Raw genomic sequence first — 14,116 nt, 5'->3', positions numbered from 1 at the left:
GGCATGTGGTGCTGGGGGATTGAACCGCGGTCCCTGATGCTTTGCTAAGCTTGTTCTAAGTAGGTGCTTTAGACCACTGAGCCATCTCTCCAGCCCTGTACCATCATTTTTTACCCATTATCCTGATAGTGAACATTTTGGTTCTTCTCAGTTCACTGTTAATTATCTTGTGGGCTGGGAAAATAGCTTGGCAGTTTAAGCTCCTGCTTGGCAAGCGCAAGGACCCGGGTTCAATCCGTGGTACTGCGTGCCTGTTGGAACGCACCGTGCTGGACACTGAGACCAGGGTGGTGACCCACACCTGTACTCCTGTTCTGGAGAGGCTGAGACAGGAGGATCACTATGAGTCTGAGCTTTGTATCGAGACCCTGTACCAAACAAATAAAAAGATTTTTTAAAAAATTACCTTGCTGTGAGTTGGATGTGGTGGAGTATTTCTGTAATCCCAGCACTTGAGAGGTGAGATAGAGGATCACTGCAAGTTTGTGGCCAGCCTGGGCTATACCGTGAGACCCTGTCTCGGGGGCAAAATTGTTCCTAAAAGCTGGTTGGGTGGTACCTGTAATCTCAGTTGCAGTTGCATAGGAGGCTGAGGTGTAGTAGATATGTCACAGTGTCTCAGCTGGGAAAGAGCTAATGCATAGAAACCAGGAGAGTGCTTCTGAATGTTGTCTGCTGCGTAATTCAGCCCCCTACAGTGAAGTTTCCTGTCCTAAAATGTCATTAGTGCCAAGGTTGAGGAAACGGGTAGTTTATGTGTACTTTAAACTGATGATCAACTTTCCTATTGCAAAATTGTAAGAGTCCCTTGTCATGCATGTTTCCTCTTCTGTGAATTGCTTGTTCACATATCTTACTACTTTTTAGTTGATCCATTTTTTCCTCACTGACTTGTAGAAGATGGGTATAGTTCTAAATGCCTGTCCATTTGTTATTTTATAGCAAGTGTTTTCTCCTGCTTCTGGTCTCCCATTTCCTGTTTTTGGTTTTTTTTTTCCCTTATGTTATTTTTTAGTGAGAGGAGTTAATGTATTCTTCCTTTTTTGGTATGTGTTATTTGCTTATTGTTTAAAGAATCCTTTCTTTAACCTTAGAACATAATAATCTTCTGTTTTCTTAGTGAGCTTTGTCATGCTAGTTAAGGTTGACTTTCCATTGGACTATTTCTTTTAGGTGCTCCAACTGCTGCTCCTACTCCTGCCTCAGTCCCCCAGATATCTCAGCCCTCCTTCTTGTTGGATGGGCTTTCATCACAGCCTCTCTTCAATGACATCACTACAGGTACAGTTATTGTTGTTATCCTCATACTTGGAGCACTGAGTAATGAGGCATGGTTATTGAGGAAAGATGGTAATAATTCAAGCATTAGACTGACTGCAGTAAGACTGATCTTTTTCTATTTCCCAGGCATTCCCTCTATCACAGCATACAGTAAGAATGGTTTGAAGATAGAATTCACCTTTGAGAGGTCAAATACCAACCCCAGTGTAACAGTGATAACGATACAGGCCTCTAACAGCACAGAGCTAGACATGACGGACTTTGTTTTCCAGGCTGCAGTACCAAAGGTACTACCTACAATATCTTCCTTGCCCCTTTTCTTTGATTAAAGATTAGCTGATTTTTTCCCCTGTGTATTTGGTGAAAGATATATATTAATGTTTGGAGATGAAATTTGTACATTTAGCTATAACAACAGTAGTGAAACTTATGGGTCATTGAAGCATGTCATTTTTAGTGAATAATTTTAACTTGGTTACAGATATTCTTATGGTTAATATTGTAGAATAAAGAAAGGAAATTTAATAGTATTGAGCAGAATTCTAGAGAGTGATGGAGGAGGATAGATGTAATAATACTACAGTAAGGACATACAAAAACAAAATCTAATGTGAAATTAAAGTTAAGATGTAGGACTTTAGTTGGGCATGATTGCAAGTGCCTGTAATCACAGCACTCTAGAAGGCTAAAACATGAGGATATAATATTAGAATTTAGCATGGGCAACTTAGTGAGACTGTATGAAAGTAAAAATACTGTGTTTTTTTTTTTTTTAAAAAAAAGGGCTGAAAGGGCTGGTGAGATGGCTCAGTGGTCTAAAGCACCTACTTGGAACAAGCTTGGGAAAACACAGGGACCACGGTTCAATCCCCCAGCACCACATGCCAGCCAGCCGCGCCCCCTGGTGGGCTGAGCTGGTCACACACACACACACACACACACACACACACACACACACTAAATAAATAAATGTTAAAAAAAAAATAAAAAAAAAAATAAAAAAAATAAAAAAAAGGGCTGAAGACGTAGCTCATTGTGAAGGCTAAGTTTCAATCCCCAATACCATTAAAAAAGGATTTTGCCTACTGGCATAATCTTCTAGTCACTAGAGCAAAATTAAAATTTTCATCTCTTGATATTTAAGTGCTAAGACATTGCTCCTTCATTATGCATTTTACTGTTGATATAAAGACCATTTTTGTGAATTGAAGTTTTTAAGTTTCAAGTGAGTTATGAGCAAACTTTTGTATAAAAGACCATAGAGTAATTTTATTTCAGGTTGTATCATTTTTTATTACACTTAGTACTGCTGATACAGTTTAGAAACAGCTGTAGATAGTATATAAGTATATGGCTGTGACTCTCTCACTATAAAACTATTTGCAGAAACATGTTGGGCCATGCTTTGACAACAGCTGCTTTAGACTAGGCTAGCCTTACCTTTGCACTGACGCATGAAGTATTGACATTCAGATAGCATGTTTTTAGAGTTTGAAGTTATTTATGGATTATATGGACTTTCAAATTTTGCTGAGCATTTTTAGAAGTCAGAGTATATAGATTTTTAAAAAGCTGTGATATGAATGGCTAAGAACCACTAATGAATTCTAGAGCTGTTCTGTTTTGATTTTAATAGTGATTGTATGACATGAAGCAAGTCACTTAATCTGTGTCTCAGATTCTTTATTTGCAAATGGAACAGCGATAATAACTACTTCATAGGGTTGCATTAAGGAATAAATGAATTGTTTTGTTGAATACTATTGGACACACTTTCCATGTGCTCAGTGCTCAGTAATGTTAGCTGCTGCAAGTTAGGGTTTTACACTTGTTATTTCACCTTTGCTATTAAAGCATGGCCTTGAACTATCATGATATTACATGCCTGTCATCCCAGCACTCAGGAAACTAAAGCAGGATGATCAAGAATTACAAACCACCCTTTGCTAATAGTGAGCTTCAGGCCAGCCAGTGAAACATTCATTTTTAACGTTTTAATTTTTTTTTTTTTTTTTTCTCTTTTTGAGACAGGGTTTCACTGTCCAGTTCTGGCTGGCCTTGAACTCACTTTGTAGCGCAGGCTGGCCTTGAATTTACAGTAATCCTTTTGCCTTGGCCTGTTGAGTCCTGCCATCACACCTGGCCTAGTTTCAGTTTTTAATAGTTTGGAAACTGGAGTGGATTTTAAAACTATCTTGTAGGGGCCGGGGAGATGGCTCAGTGGAATAAGCGCTTCCCTGGCAAGCGCAAGGGCCTGAGTTCAATCCCCAGTTCCGCAAATAAATAAATAAATAAATAAATAAATAAATACCTATTTTGTAGTTATTCAGTATCCTGTTTTCTTCCTCCATAGTATAGACAATTGATAATATCTTAAATTTAATGAGCAACATTTAGCTTACATAATTCATCTTGACAAAATAATTATGAATCAGGCCCAGTATTATTAATGTGATTTGAGGTTGAATGTGTACTCTGGTAACTTTTGCTTGCTGTTAGAGAAGACTTCTTTGTTCTTCTCAGGGAAGGTTTTCAAAGTCCTAATATATATGATAGCTAATTAGTGCAGTATGGTTTACCTCAGTTGCTCATAGCATCACTCATTCTTATAAACGAATAAATAAAATCCTTCAGTCTATAAATTATGGTGTTTGGTTCATCTAGGTCTTTTGATATATACGCTAGTTCTTATGTAGTTTTTCTGTTAGGGCGTTGTGCCTTTAATGGAGAGATCTTGATGTTCCACTTATACATTATGAAGCTGGCTCTTTGAAGCTTTTCCTTCCTCTTTCATGTAGGAGGAAGTCTGAACATATTCCAGATTATGCAGGCTTTAAAAAAATAAAGGATCAAGTCTCAGGGGCCTAGTCATCCAGTTATACAAAAGCACAAAGCCATATAGTCAATGGCCAGCATGTTGTTTTGTTATTTTTGGAACACTGTTCTCCTAGTTTCTTTTGTTTTTTGCCATAGGTACTAATTTTTCACTTACATAGTTGGTCAATTACTATTAAGTGATACAAATTGGTCAGTTTTTAATAGGTGATAGCTAAAGTTCCTTCTATCAGAAAGGCAGAAAAAAAAAAGGCAGGGTGATTTATTACTAGTTTTCATGGTTAAAGATGTAACAGTGTGTTTTTACAAATACAATGAGTGACAAATCCTACACTGAATTGCAGGTACTTGGAAGACAAATAGTGGACAGAAGTTAGGGTTAATCTTTTACTTGATTCATTAGCTGGGCATCTAAATTTTTGTAGATAACTGTGACATAACGCTATGTATTACTTTCTGAAGAGTGGCTTTTGTTTCCCCTTTAGACATTCCAGCTGCAGCTTCTGTCTCCTAGCAGCAGCATTGTCCCAGCATTTAATACAGGGACCATCACACAAGTCATTAAAGTTCTGAACCCACAGAAGGTGAGTAGCACATTTAAAAGCAATATCTAGGCAGTCATTAAGCTTACTAATTTTTTTTGGTACTAGAATCGAACTTGGGACTTGTGCTTGTCAGGTAGGTTGCTGAGTTATATCCCTGACCCTTAAGCTTATTTTATTTAAGTTTTGCTTTATTTCTTTAGGGTTTTCTGACTCACAGAGAAGACATTAATGAAAATTTCCTAACTTCTTTGTTCTTTTGTAGAACATAAGTGAAGCTCAGTGACATCAAATAGAATAGTGACAGCTTACTAAAACATAACCTTCTCCCTGAAAAATCTGAGGGGCTAGGAGTGTTACTCAGTAGTAGAGCACTTGCCTAGCACTCCTAAAGATTTACCTAGTTTACTGTCCAGCAGGGTGCACGCACATATGCATGCACATGCTTTTCTCTCTCTCACTCTCACTCTCACTCTCTCTCACTCTCACTCTCTCTCACTGTCTCTCATTCATTCATTCTTTCTCCTCCCTCTCCTCTTGAGGATTAATGGTATTTTTTTTTCAAAAAAATTAGCTTGACCTTAACAGTAATTAATTGGTTTTCAGATAATTTTTAGAGATGGTTCAGAGAATTTTTTCACCTTGAAAATCTCTAGTAATTCCTCATTGAGGCCAGTATAGGACCTGCCCGGCAAGCATAAGGACCTGAGTTCAATCCCCTGTACACTATGCTGGGTGTGGTGGCACATGCCTGTAATCCCAGTGCTGGGGAGGCTGAGACAGGAGGATCACTATGAGCCTGAACTGCTTAGTAAGACCCTATATCTAATAAATAACATTTAAAAATTTTTTTAAAGGCCAGCATAATTTCTTCCTTGTAACAACTTGCCCTGTGTTATTCATTATATTTTTGAGTACTGTATTTGCCAGTAGCACAAGCACAAATTTTTTTGACTATCTGTAGAGTGAAATGTTTCTTAGAGCATTAATATTTGGAATCTGCTGGATATAGCAAAAGTTCTTAGTGCTTTTTCTTCAAACAGTTGCTGTTACCTGTGGATTTAACTTTTTTCTTTTATACTTTAGGAATGAATCAATTTATGTTGACAACCATAAATTTTGCAGAAAAAGCAACTTTGTAGAGCATGAATGTAGAGAGCATGAATATGTGTTTGTTTTCTTTTTCTGGAGACTTACATACAAGAGTTGAATCTTTTTTAAAAACACTCAGCAAATGTTACTAGGAGACCTAGGTATAGTGCTCCATTCCTTTAGTCTCAGCTACTTAGGAGGCTGAGGTAGGTCACAATTGCCAGATCAACCTGTGCACATTATTGAGACCTTACATAAAAATAAAAAGGAGCTGGGAATGTAGTCCCTCAGCTGTAGAGGGTTTTTGCATGCACGAGACCTTGGGTTTAATCCCTAGTATATGGGATATAGGGGTAGTAGTGGTTGTTTGTGGAGCCATACGTGACAGTGTGTATCTTACAGTCCCAGTCACTTGAGAGGCTGAGATAGGGAGATTGCTTGAACCTGGAAATTCAGGGCACCATAGTGAGACCTCATCTCACTAAAAAACTATAAAACAAAAAAATTCTACTTGCAGGCAGATTGTGATTTTATTTCAAAATATTAATTTGTGATTCTGTTTTCCTTTTATAGCAACAGCTGCGAATGAGGATCAAGCTCACATACAATCACAAGGGCTCAGCAATGCAAGACCTAGCAGAGGTGAACAACTTTCCCCCTCAGTCCTGGCAATGAGGGTCCACCACCATTCTCATTCTTACCCCATTCAATCAAAGGAACTCTGGGAAGGAGGTAGTGATTGCTGGCAAGTTCCCCCCAACTGTACCATGGGAATGAGGAGCTGAAGAGAACTGTTGAGGAGGATTTTCCTGAAGTTATTGCTGACCTTGGAGCATTGTTAAAGACTACTGTTCTCTCCTCCACTGTTAAGGCTGGCTGCTTCTGGAGGCTATTTTGCACTCTTCCTTCTCTTCTCCCTTTTCCGCACTTCTCCAAGCTCCCACTTTTGCAGCCAGAATCAACATTCCCCCGGGCCCCTGAGGCTAAAAGCAGCTGGTCTGGAGGAGAGGACGAATTCATGGCGAGAAAACACTCACTTCATCTCTGCAGCAGAGTGGCCCCTTCTTTCTACTGTTGTTTCTCTCTGGACTGGGCATGGTGGGGTATTTATTCCTCACAAGCTGGGTTACCATCTTCAAGCGATTTTTACATCTGGGATTGAGAATAGAAATGTAACAATGGACATTAGGGAGCCCTGCCTTTTTGTACTGGTTCCCCCAATATTTGAAAGAGGCATTAGGTTCCTGGTAGCCTTTTCTGTGCATTGCTGTATACACACAGACACACACATGTATGTACGTATGTTTGTTATCAAGAACTGGTCAGACCTTGAGAGGTTACTTGTAAACACTGGACAGATGCGGTTCAAAAGAGCTTTTGTTGAGATTTGGCATGAAGGATATGGTGCTCTATTTGTAATAGAAACTTCCAGGGCTCTTCCAGCTCCCCTTTCTCTTCATTCATTAGCTAGAGTCATGAATACTTTCCATGATTTTCAAAATTGATTTCCCTTAAAGAGCAGAGTGGATACCTCCTAAAAGATGCATTAATAGTTATTAATGACCATATTTCCACCTCCAGTTTTAAAGCTGTTCTCAAACCCAACACTTGCCCATTTGAACTGTGGTAAATGGGTGGAAAGAGAAATCCACCAGTTCTAAAGAACAGACTCCTTAATGAAAGAAAGACTTTGCCCATAGGAAGAGCAAAACTCATCCTGGAGCATATGGGAGTCATCGTGTCCATTACTCCAAACCTCCCTTTTTAGTTCCAAAGCCTGGCTTGGACCTTGGCATTCCGTTTGAATTCCTTCTTTTAACTGGAACATTTGTGTTGTATCTGTAACACTGGCACTGAAATAAAGACCACACGGTTAAAGAAATCTTTCCTATATTGTACTCAATGGTGTTGGAATGAAGCCTTGTAGCTTCCTTGCCCTCTATGTCAGAGGAAGTCTTATGTTCACCATAGGGTAGGATTTTCCTTTTCTGAGTCTGAGAAATTGATCTCTTGAAAGAGAACAATCTCATGAATATCTGTATTAAAGACTTGACCTTTTTTTTAACTAGTAAGAGTGCCGAGTGCTTTTTAGAAAGGATCTTTGCGTTACCAAACCTTAAAAATTGAGTTGCTGGAATGAGGTGAAGCTGACTCTGTGGTACAAGTTGGATGTACTATGTATGTTTGAGTATACATGCACCATGTCTATGTATGGCAGAGGAGAAAACATGGGGCCCACCTTGCTTTTAAAATGTTTGCAATTGTTACTGTATTGCACAGTATAATGACTACTTTGGCTTCAGTCTTAAACCCAAAACAAATACCCTTTCCCCCCCACTCCATTTCACCACGCCTTTACTTAAAATCTTCAGTGTCTTGTCAAACCTAGCTCTGTATCAGATGCTAGACTATTTCTAACATTTGACAAACTGGAGTTGAACTAAAGGCTCCAAAAGGGAAACTTTCTGGTCTTAATTGTATATAAGAACAAGATTTAGATAAAACTTATCTACTAGCTAAATGGTTGGCTGCGTCAAGAACAGGATACATCTCCTGTTTTTAGTACGTGTGGACTAGCACACACTTCCGACGACTGCTGTGCCTGTGCAATGGAAAATAGCCTTTAAAGGTTTTCTTTGTAGATTGATTTCCTTGGATGGATATTTAATGCTGTGAAACATGATAGGAATAACACAACGGTGGATTTTTTTTGAATAGAATTTGTCTTAACATTCCTCTTTGTGTAGAGGCTTTATTTTTTTCCCTTACATTTTTAGCTAACCAGCTCAGGTTTTTTCTGTTGACGTGAGTTGGATCTCTAAAGAATCAATCTGCTCAAGACCGTGCTATAAGACAGTGCTAACTAATGGAGCAGGAAAGAGTACTCTGCTGAAAAAGCATCTGCTTGGGTGATGAGAGTTTTGAGGTAGAGTTCATGATCATCCGTGGCTTTGTCAGGAAGGAAAAAAATATCATGGCCTTAACACAAAGGGTGCTGTGATAGAATATGAGTTGATTTCAGGACTGAACCTGAGCAACATACTGAAAGACTAGCAGCCAAATAACTGCCTAGGATACTGATAGCTATGAAGACTGTTTCAAATGATTGCATCTTTGAAAGCTTCAGTGTGCCTTAGTTTCTAGGATCAGCATTAGTTTTGCTTTCACCTGGCCTTGCAGCTAAAAAGAGAAATCTCTTAATTTTTATGATCACTTGCACATTTCAGTAATGCTTTTTTCCAAGTACAACCATTCAAGGGGGAGCAAATTTGGATGGATTTTACAACTCCAGAGCCATTGCAGTGAAAGGGTGATTTCTGTGGCTGTTTAATAACCCTAGCGTGGTAAGCAGTGAGTCCTCGCACAGTTTGATAATTTCACATGCACTTGTACCTCATTGTTTCCCTTTTTCAGAGTAGTTAGTAGCCTATCCTCCACCCCACCCTCAATAATCTTAAAAGAATTAGTCTAATCTCAACTGTAGGAAGGGTGCTCTCCCTGAGAAGTTTTTCCCACCAAAGCTTTGGTGCTGTTACCTTGAGGTGGTTTAGATAGTCATGAAAGTTCTACACTGTGCATAGTGATCATTTGTTAAGTTTAAGGTCTTTCTCATTTAAACAAACATTCCTCTGTAACATTTAAGAAGTCTTTCCTCTTGCTAGGTTGAAGTTTTGGTTTGTACTCTGTCCCACTCATTTATGAAAATAGACTTTTAAAATTGTCCAGCACTAATAGTTTAAAATTTTCCATATACTACATCACATGCTTTCCATTTTTTATGTCCAAGAAGAGGTTGGAAGTTAGGGAATAATACTTTTGAGGTTCAACTATATTATCTTTGGCTTTGGAATATATTTAGGCCATGAAAACTAGAAGAAAGAATGAGTATGAATGTGTATTTTTTTTCCTAGTGAATGTATTTTAACCACAGTGTCCTAAACAGAGTTAGAGAGCAAAAAGTGCATATTCGCAAACGGGTTGCGGAACAGTTGTTATGTTGGTGTATTCATGAGTTTGGGAATGGGGGTGATCATTGAAGAGAGATTGCTCTGAGAGTTCTGAAGTTTAAAACATTTTTGACCAGCTTTGGCTTGGGAGGATGGAGCTGCTTTTTCCTTTTCAAGCAATAGCAATGTGGGTACCATCAACAAAGTTCCAGAACTTGGAACACTTAAACAGAAGGAAATACTGAAGCAGCTTTCTCAGTTGCTTCATAAACTTCCACGAGGCTGATTCTGGCTTCAAGATGGAGCATTGGAGTTTTGTTTTTGTTTTTGTTTTTTAAAGAATCTGCATTTGGGCTTTGTGTGTTTTGTTTTTGTTTTTATTTGGGAACCTTATGTGAAAGAGCTTCGAACTCTTTCCTTTGTGAATTCCCACTGTGTTCCTGTAAAGTCTTTTTTCTTTCTTAATGTTGTAAGTTACATTTTCCTTAAACCCCATGACATCTTCTTTACTGTAAAAATATTAAAAAGCTGTTTCCAAGTGAGACAGCTAAATGAAGTTCTAATTATTGCAGACATATTTTTGAGATGTAAAAAAGTTTAAAATTAAATAAGTCTTAGAGGTGAGTGAGGAATAAAATGGATGTAAACATTTACATGGGATGCATTAGAAATCTGCTGTGTGTATTGTCTTTTGGTTGAAACAAATTATGAACAGTGACTAATAATAAAAAGTCAAATACTCAATGATTTAAAATTTGCTTCCTTGCTTCTTACAAATGAATTAGAAGCCTTGAATGAATTCATATTCCAGAGCATATACCTAAATTTACCTACTGGTGTTACTTATGTACAGAAATTTCACCAAGAAAAGAATCTAAAAAATTAAAAACTTATAGGAATTGTAAACAGTGAAAAAGTTTAACAGCAATTGGACATTTAAACTATATTATGATTACTTTCATGCTTATTCATGTAAGTGAATTTTCAAGGTAAAGAAATGTCAAATTGAAATATATTAAGGGTGGTGATGCGTTTTAATTAGGAGATCTTTTTGTACATTGTAGGATGAGGAAAGCTTAGCAAAAATGAACTGTATTTTATGGCCTGTTTTTACATGAATTCTTTTTTAAAAATATGAATTATTTTCTTGAGCTTTAGGTTTTCTATTACTCTGATGATCCCTAGTAGTCCCTTGAGAAATGGGAGGAAGTGGTAGTCACTTGATTGAAAAAGGGAAGGGTGTAAGCGCTGCCACAGTTATCTAGTTTATGCAGAAGCACCCTTTGGACTGTTTGATAAGCAATATTTTTGCAGTCTTCTATATGGCTTAGTTAGAATTCATTTTTGTTTCTAATATTTACATGACACATGTAATTAGATGAAAATATAAAAGCTATCATGAAAACTTTAGCTAGTACATGGACATAGTACTTAGATTTGAGCTTTCTCGCAGAAGGATCAAATTAAGTTTTAGTGACTTTCTATGGCATGATCATTTAGTTGCTCTCATATTCAAGGAACAGTTTCAAAGGACGGGGGCTATACATTAGTGGTAAAGTGCTTGCCCCTCATGTGCGAAGATGAGGGTGGTCCCCAGCACCACAAAAAACGAAGTTAAAGGAAAAATATTCCTTGAGACTGAAGTGAGCAAATACTGTGTTTGCATGGAACCAAGGGAAAGAATATCCAAATCTGCTTAACCTATGGTAGACCAACAATGGATTTAGGCCTGAAGATGACTTTGTGATCATTGAAAGAGTGGGAACTAGACAGAAAACAAGTCTCTTACATGTGGTTCCTCTACCAAAATTTGATAGAAATGAGCTTTCCCTCTTTAGACTTTCTTCTTATTTCGTGATGAAGATTGGAAAAAGCTTCCTGGCATAAAGAATGTAAAGTATATGCACAGCTGCTATAGGAAGAATGTAAGGATTCTAATGACTTTTCTGTCTTTTGGCATGTTCCAGTGATTTTTGTAATGAACCTGCAGTGAGGGCAGATGGATTTTTGCACACACAAAAAAATCCCAGAGGAATTTATTTTTAGGGTTAGTCTCAGCTGTTTACTGTTTCCAGAAATTATAGTTACATAACTCGACATAGATAATGTACATTGCCTTGAACTGGAGAGCGTAAATTATGTGACCTTTGAAACGTATGCAGTGTATAACTTGATCAGAAAATAATCAACTGGTTGTCACTACTGAATTGGATCTTAAATCATGGGATCTGTAAAGGTAGCTGTATCCCTTGAAACATTTGGACTGGTGGCTTTTTCCTTTTGAAAGAGAAAATACTGTTGTCAATATGAAGTAGTAAATACATAATTTTTGGCATATGCTTTTATTCCAAATAGATTGTTCTAGCCTATTATCTCATTAAAAGGATAACCATTTACCCTATTCTCCAGCATGAAGTCAAGCTTCTGTCCAGGGAAAAGGTCTTTTCTTGTGATCAGTCAGTAAAGAGCTACTAAAGAAAGCTGCATATGGTAGTAATGTGTAACACCTTGAGCAACAGGCTTTTATAAACTGAAGTAGTTTTTCTTATCGTCGCCTGTGGTTAAGTCCACTTCTAGCTGTTTTTTTTTTGTTGTTTGTTTGTTTGTTTGTTTGTTTTTTGGTGGAACCGGGGATTGAACTCAGGCCCTTGCGCTTGCTAGGGAAGTGCTTATTCTACTGAGCTGTCTCCCTGGCCCCTGACTCTTTATGGTGCCTGTTATAAACAAATCTTGCTGGAAGAAATTCAGGAGTAAGCTCTGAAGTGGAAATCCAACCACTAGTAGCTTTCTTGAAAATAAAGTTGAAAGAAAACCCAGGAGAATGACAATGTAAAAGGTTTTTTCGTCTTATTTTAAACTCACAGGGACATTTTAAATCATTACAATGAGACAAAAAGATGAAGTTTACTGGGGACTAGAATTTTGATATGTAAAAAATGCAAAGGGAAAAAACAGTGACTATTCTTTACAGAAAATTCAGGGTCAGGACGTTCAAGAGCAAAATTTTATCTTGGCATGTAAAATATCCCTGAATGGTTAAATATCCCAGAAGGATACAACTGGTTTGTTAGATCTCAAAGGTCTCTTCTTTTTTTCTTTCTTGAGGCAGCGTAGCCTAGAGACTGGCCTCGAATTCATGGTCATCCTCGTGCCTCAGCCTCCAGAGTGCTGGGGTTACAGGTGTGCACAGAGGTTTGTTTTAAGCCAGTAGTATTAAAGGGCCAGAGAGATGGCTCAGTAGAATAAGCGCTTGCTTGGCAAGCGCAAGGGCCTGAGTTCAGTCCACGGTTCTGCCAAGAAATAAAGTAAAAAGCCAGTAGTATTAATATTCTAGCCATATAGTTTGGACTAGGGAAACAATGGATAATAGATGGTGCCATGTTTTACTGATTAAAAGATCAGAAAGTTAGTTTTTTATGTTTAATTCCTTACAAGTTGCTTGATGAGGAGAAACACCTGTGCAAGACAAGGCACCCTAAAAGTCAGAAGTCTGAAGGCGCTAGGAAAATATAGGGGGAGGGGCCTGGGGAGATGGCTCAGTAGAGTAAGTGCTTCTCTGCTAAGTGCAAGGACCTAAGTTCAATCCCCGGTTCCGCCAAAAAAAAAAAAAAAAAAAAAAAAAGGAAAATGTAGGGGGAATTAAGAGTACATTTTATTGAATCAAATTTGGAATTTCAGAGTTATAATGGCTTCCACAGTGTAAGAACCAAAGACTAATAAAGGGTAGAACAGATGTAGGATCTGTCTGAATCCAAATTTGGCCAGCTGACCACAAAACTACCACCACTGTAGGAACTAAAAGAAAGTAAGTTAACTTTTAAAATATTTTTCTAAATTGTATTTGCAAATACAAAAATGACTCAGGCCATATTATTGCTTGAGGCCGAGAACAGAATTCTGATCATTTTGCTACATGAGGCTAAAAAGGAATTGACACATAGGTAGGACGTGGTTTGGTACTCGAATTTGCTGAAGAGGGTCATGAGCATCTTCAAATAAAACAGGAAGGGACCTTACTAAGATCAGAAGTCTCGACGGTTCGTTCAACAGCTTTCCCTGTGTGAGAAAAAGGGCAGGTTGGAAGTAGAAAGCGAAAACGTCTTGCAGAGGTAAGTTCCCAGAGCCGTTCTGAGCAGAGGGCAGCCAGGGGTCGCAAGTGACAGGTCCAGGCCCCACCTGCCACCTTCGTCCTGCCGTTACTTCGAGGGCAGGCACTGCAGTAAATAACCCTTCCTGCGCTCCAGTACTCCAAACCCCGGCCTGCGGGCAGCGGAGGTCCACCCTGCGGTGGCCCCGGGCTCCACACCCCTGCGCTCGGCCCCTGGCCAGCGGGAGATGCGGCTCAGCCACGCAGCTCTGCTGAGGGCGGGGCCCGGGGCGGGGCGGGGCTGCGGGCCGCGGGGGGCGGGCGCCCGCCTC

The 14,116-nt window shown here is 38.8% G+C and overlaps 1 protein-coding gene across 2 annotated transcripts in view; it reads left to right on the top strand.

Moving 5' to 3' along the window:
• Nucleotides 1-10,026, top strand: part of Ap1g1 (adaptor related protein complex 1 gamma 1 subunit) — a 115,018-nt gene extending 104,992 nt beyond the window's left edge. For both annotated transcript variants that reach the window (XM_004625802.3, XM_004625803.3), the window contains 4 exons: nucleotides 1,174-1,281; nucleotides 1,408-1,568; nucleotides 4,602-4,700; nucleotides 6,324-10,026. In XM_004625802.3, coding sequence (XP_004625859.1) covers nucleotides 1,174-1,281; nucleotides 1,408-1,568; nucleotides 4,602-4,700; nucleotides 6,324-6,425 — 470 coding nt within the window. In that variant the 3' untranslated portion in view covers nucleotides 6,426-10,026. The remainder of the gene's footprint in view (nucleotides 1-1,173; nucleotides 1,282-1,407; nucleotides 1,569-4,601; nucleotides 4,701-6,323) is intronic.
• The last annotated feature ends 4,090 nt before the right edge of the window (nucleotides 10,027-14,116 follow it).

Source organism: Octodon degus, unplaced genomic scaffold (genome assembly GCF_000260255.1).
Source record: "Octodon degus isolate 3935 unplaced genomic scaffold, OctDeg1.0 scaffold00011, whole genome shotgun sequence".
Lineage (NCBI taxonomy): Eukaryota > Metazoa > Chordata > Mammalia > Rodentia > Octodontidae > Octodon > Octodon degus.
The sequence above is the reverse complement of the archived record's forward strand: the minus strand, read 5'-3'. Positions and strand labels throughout refer to the sequence as shown.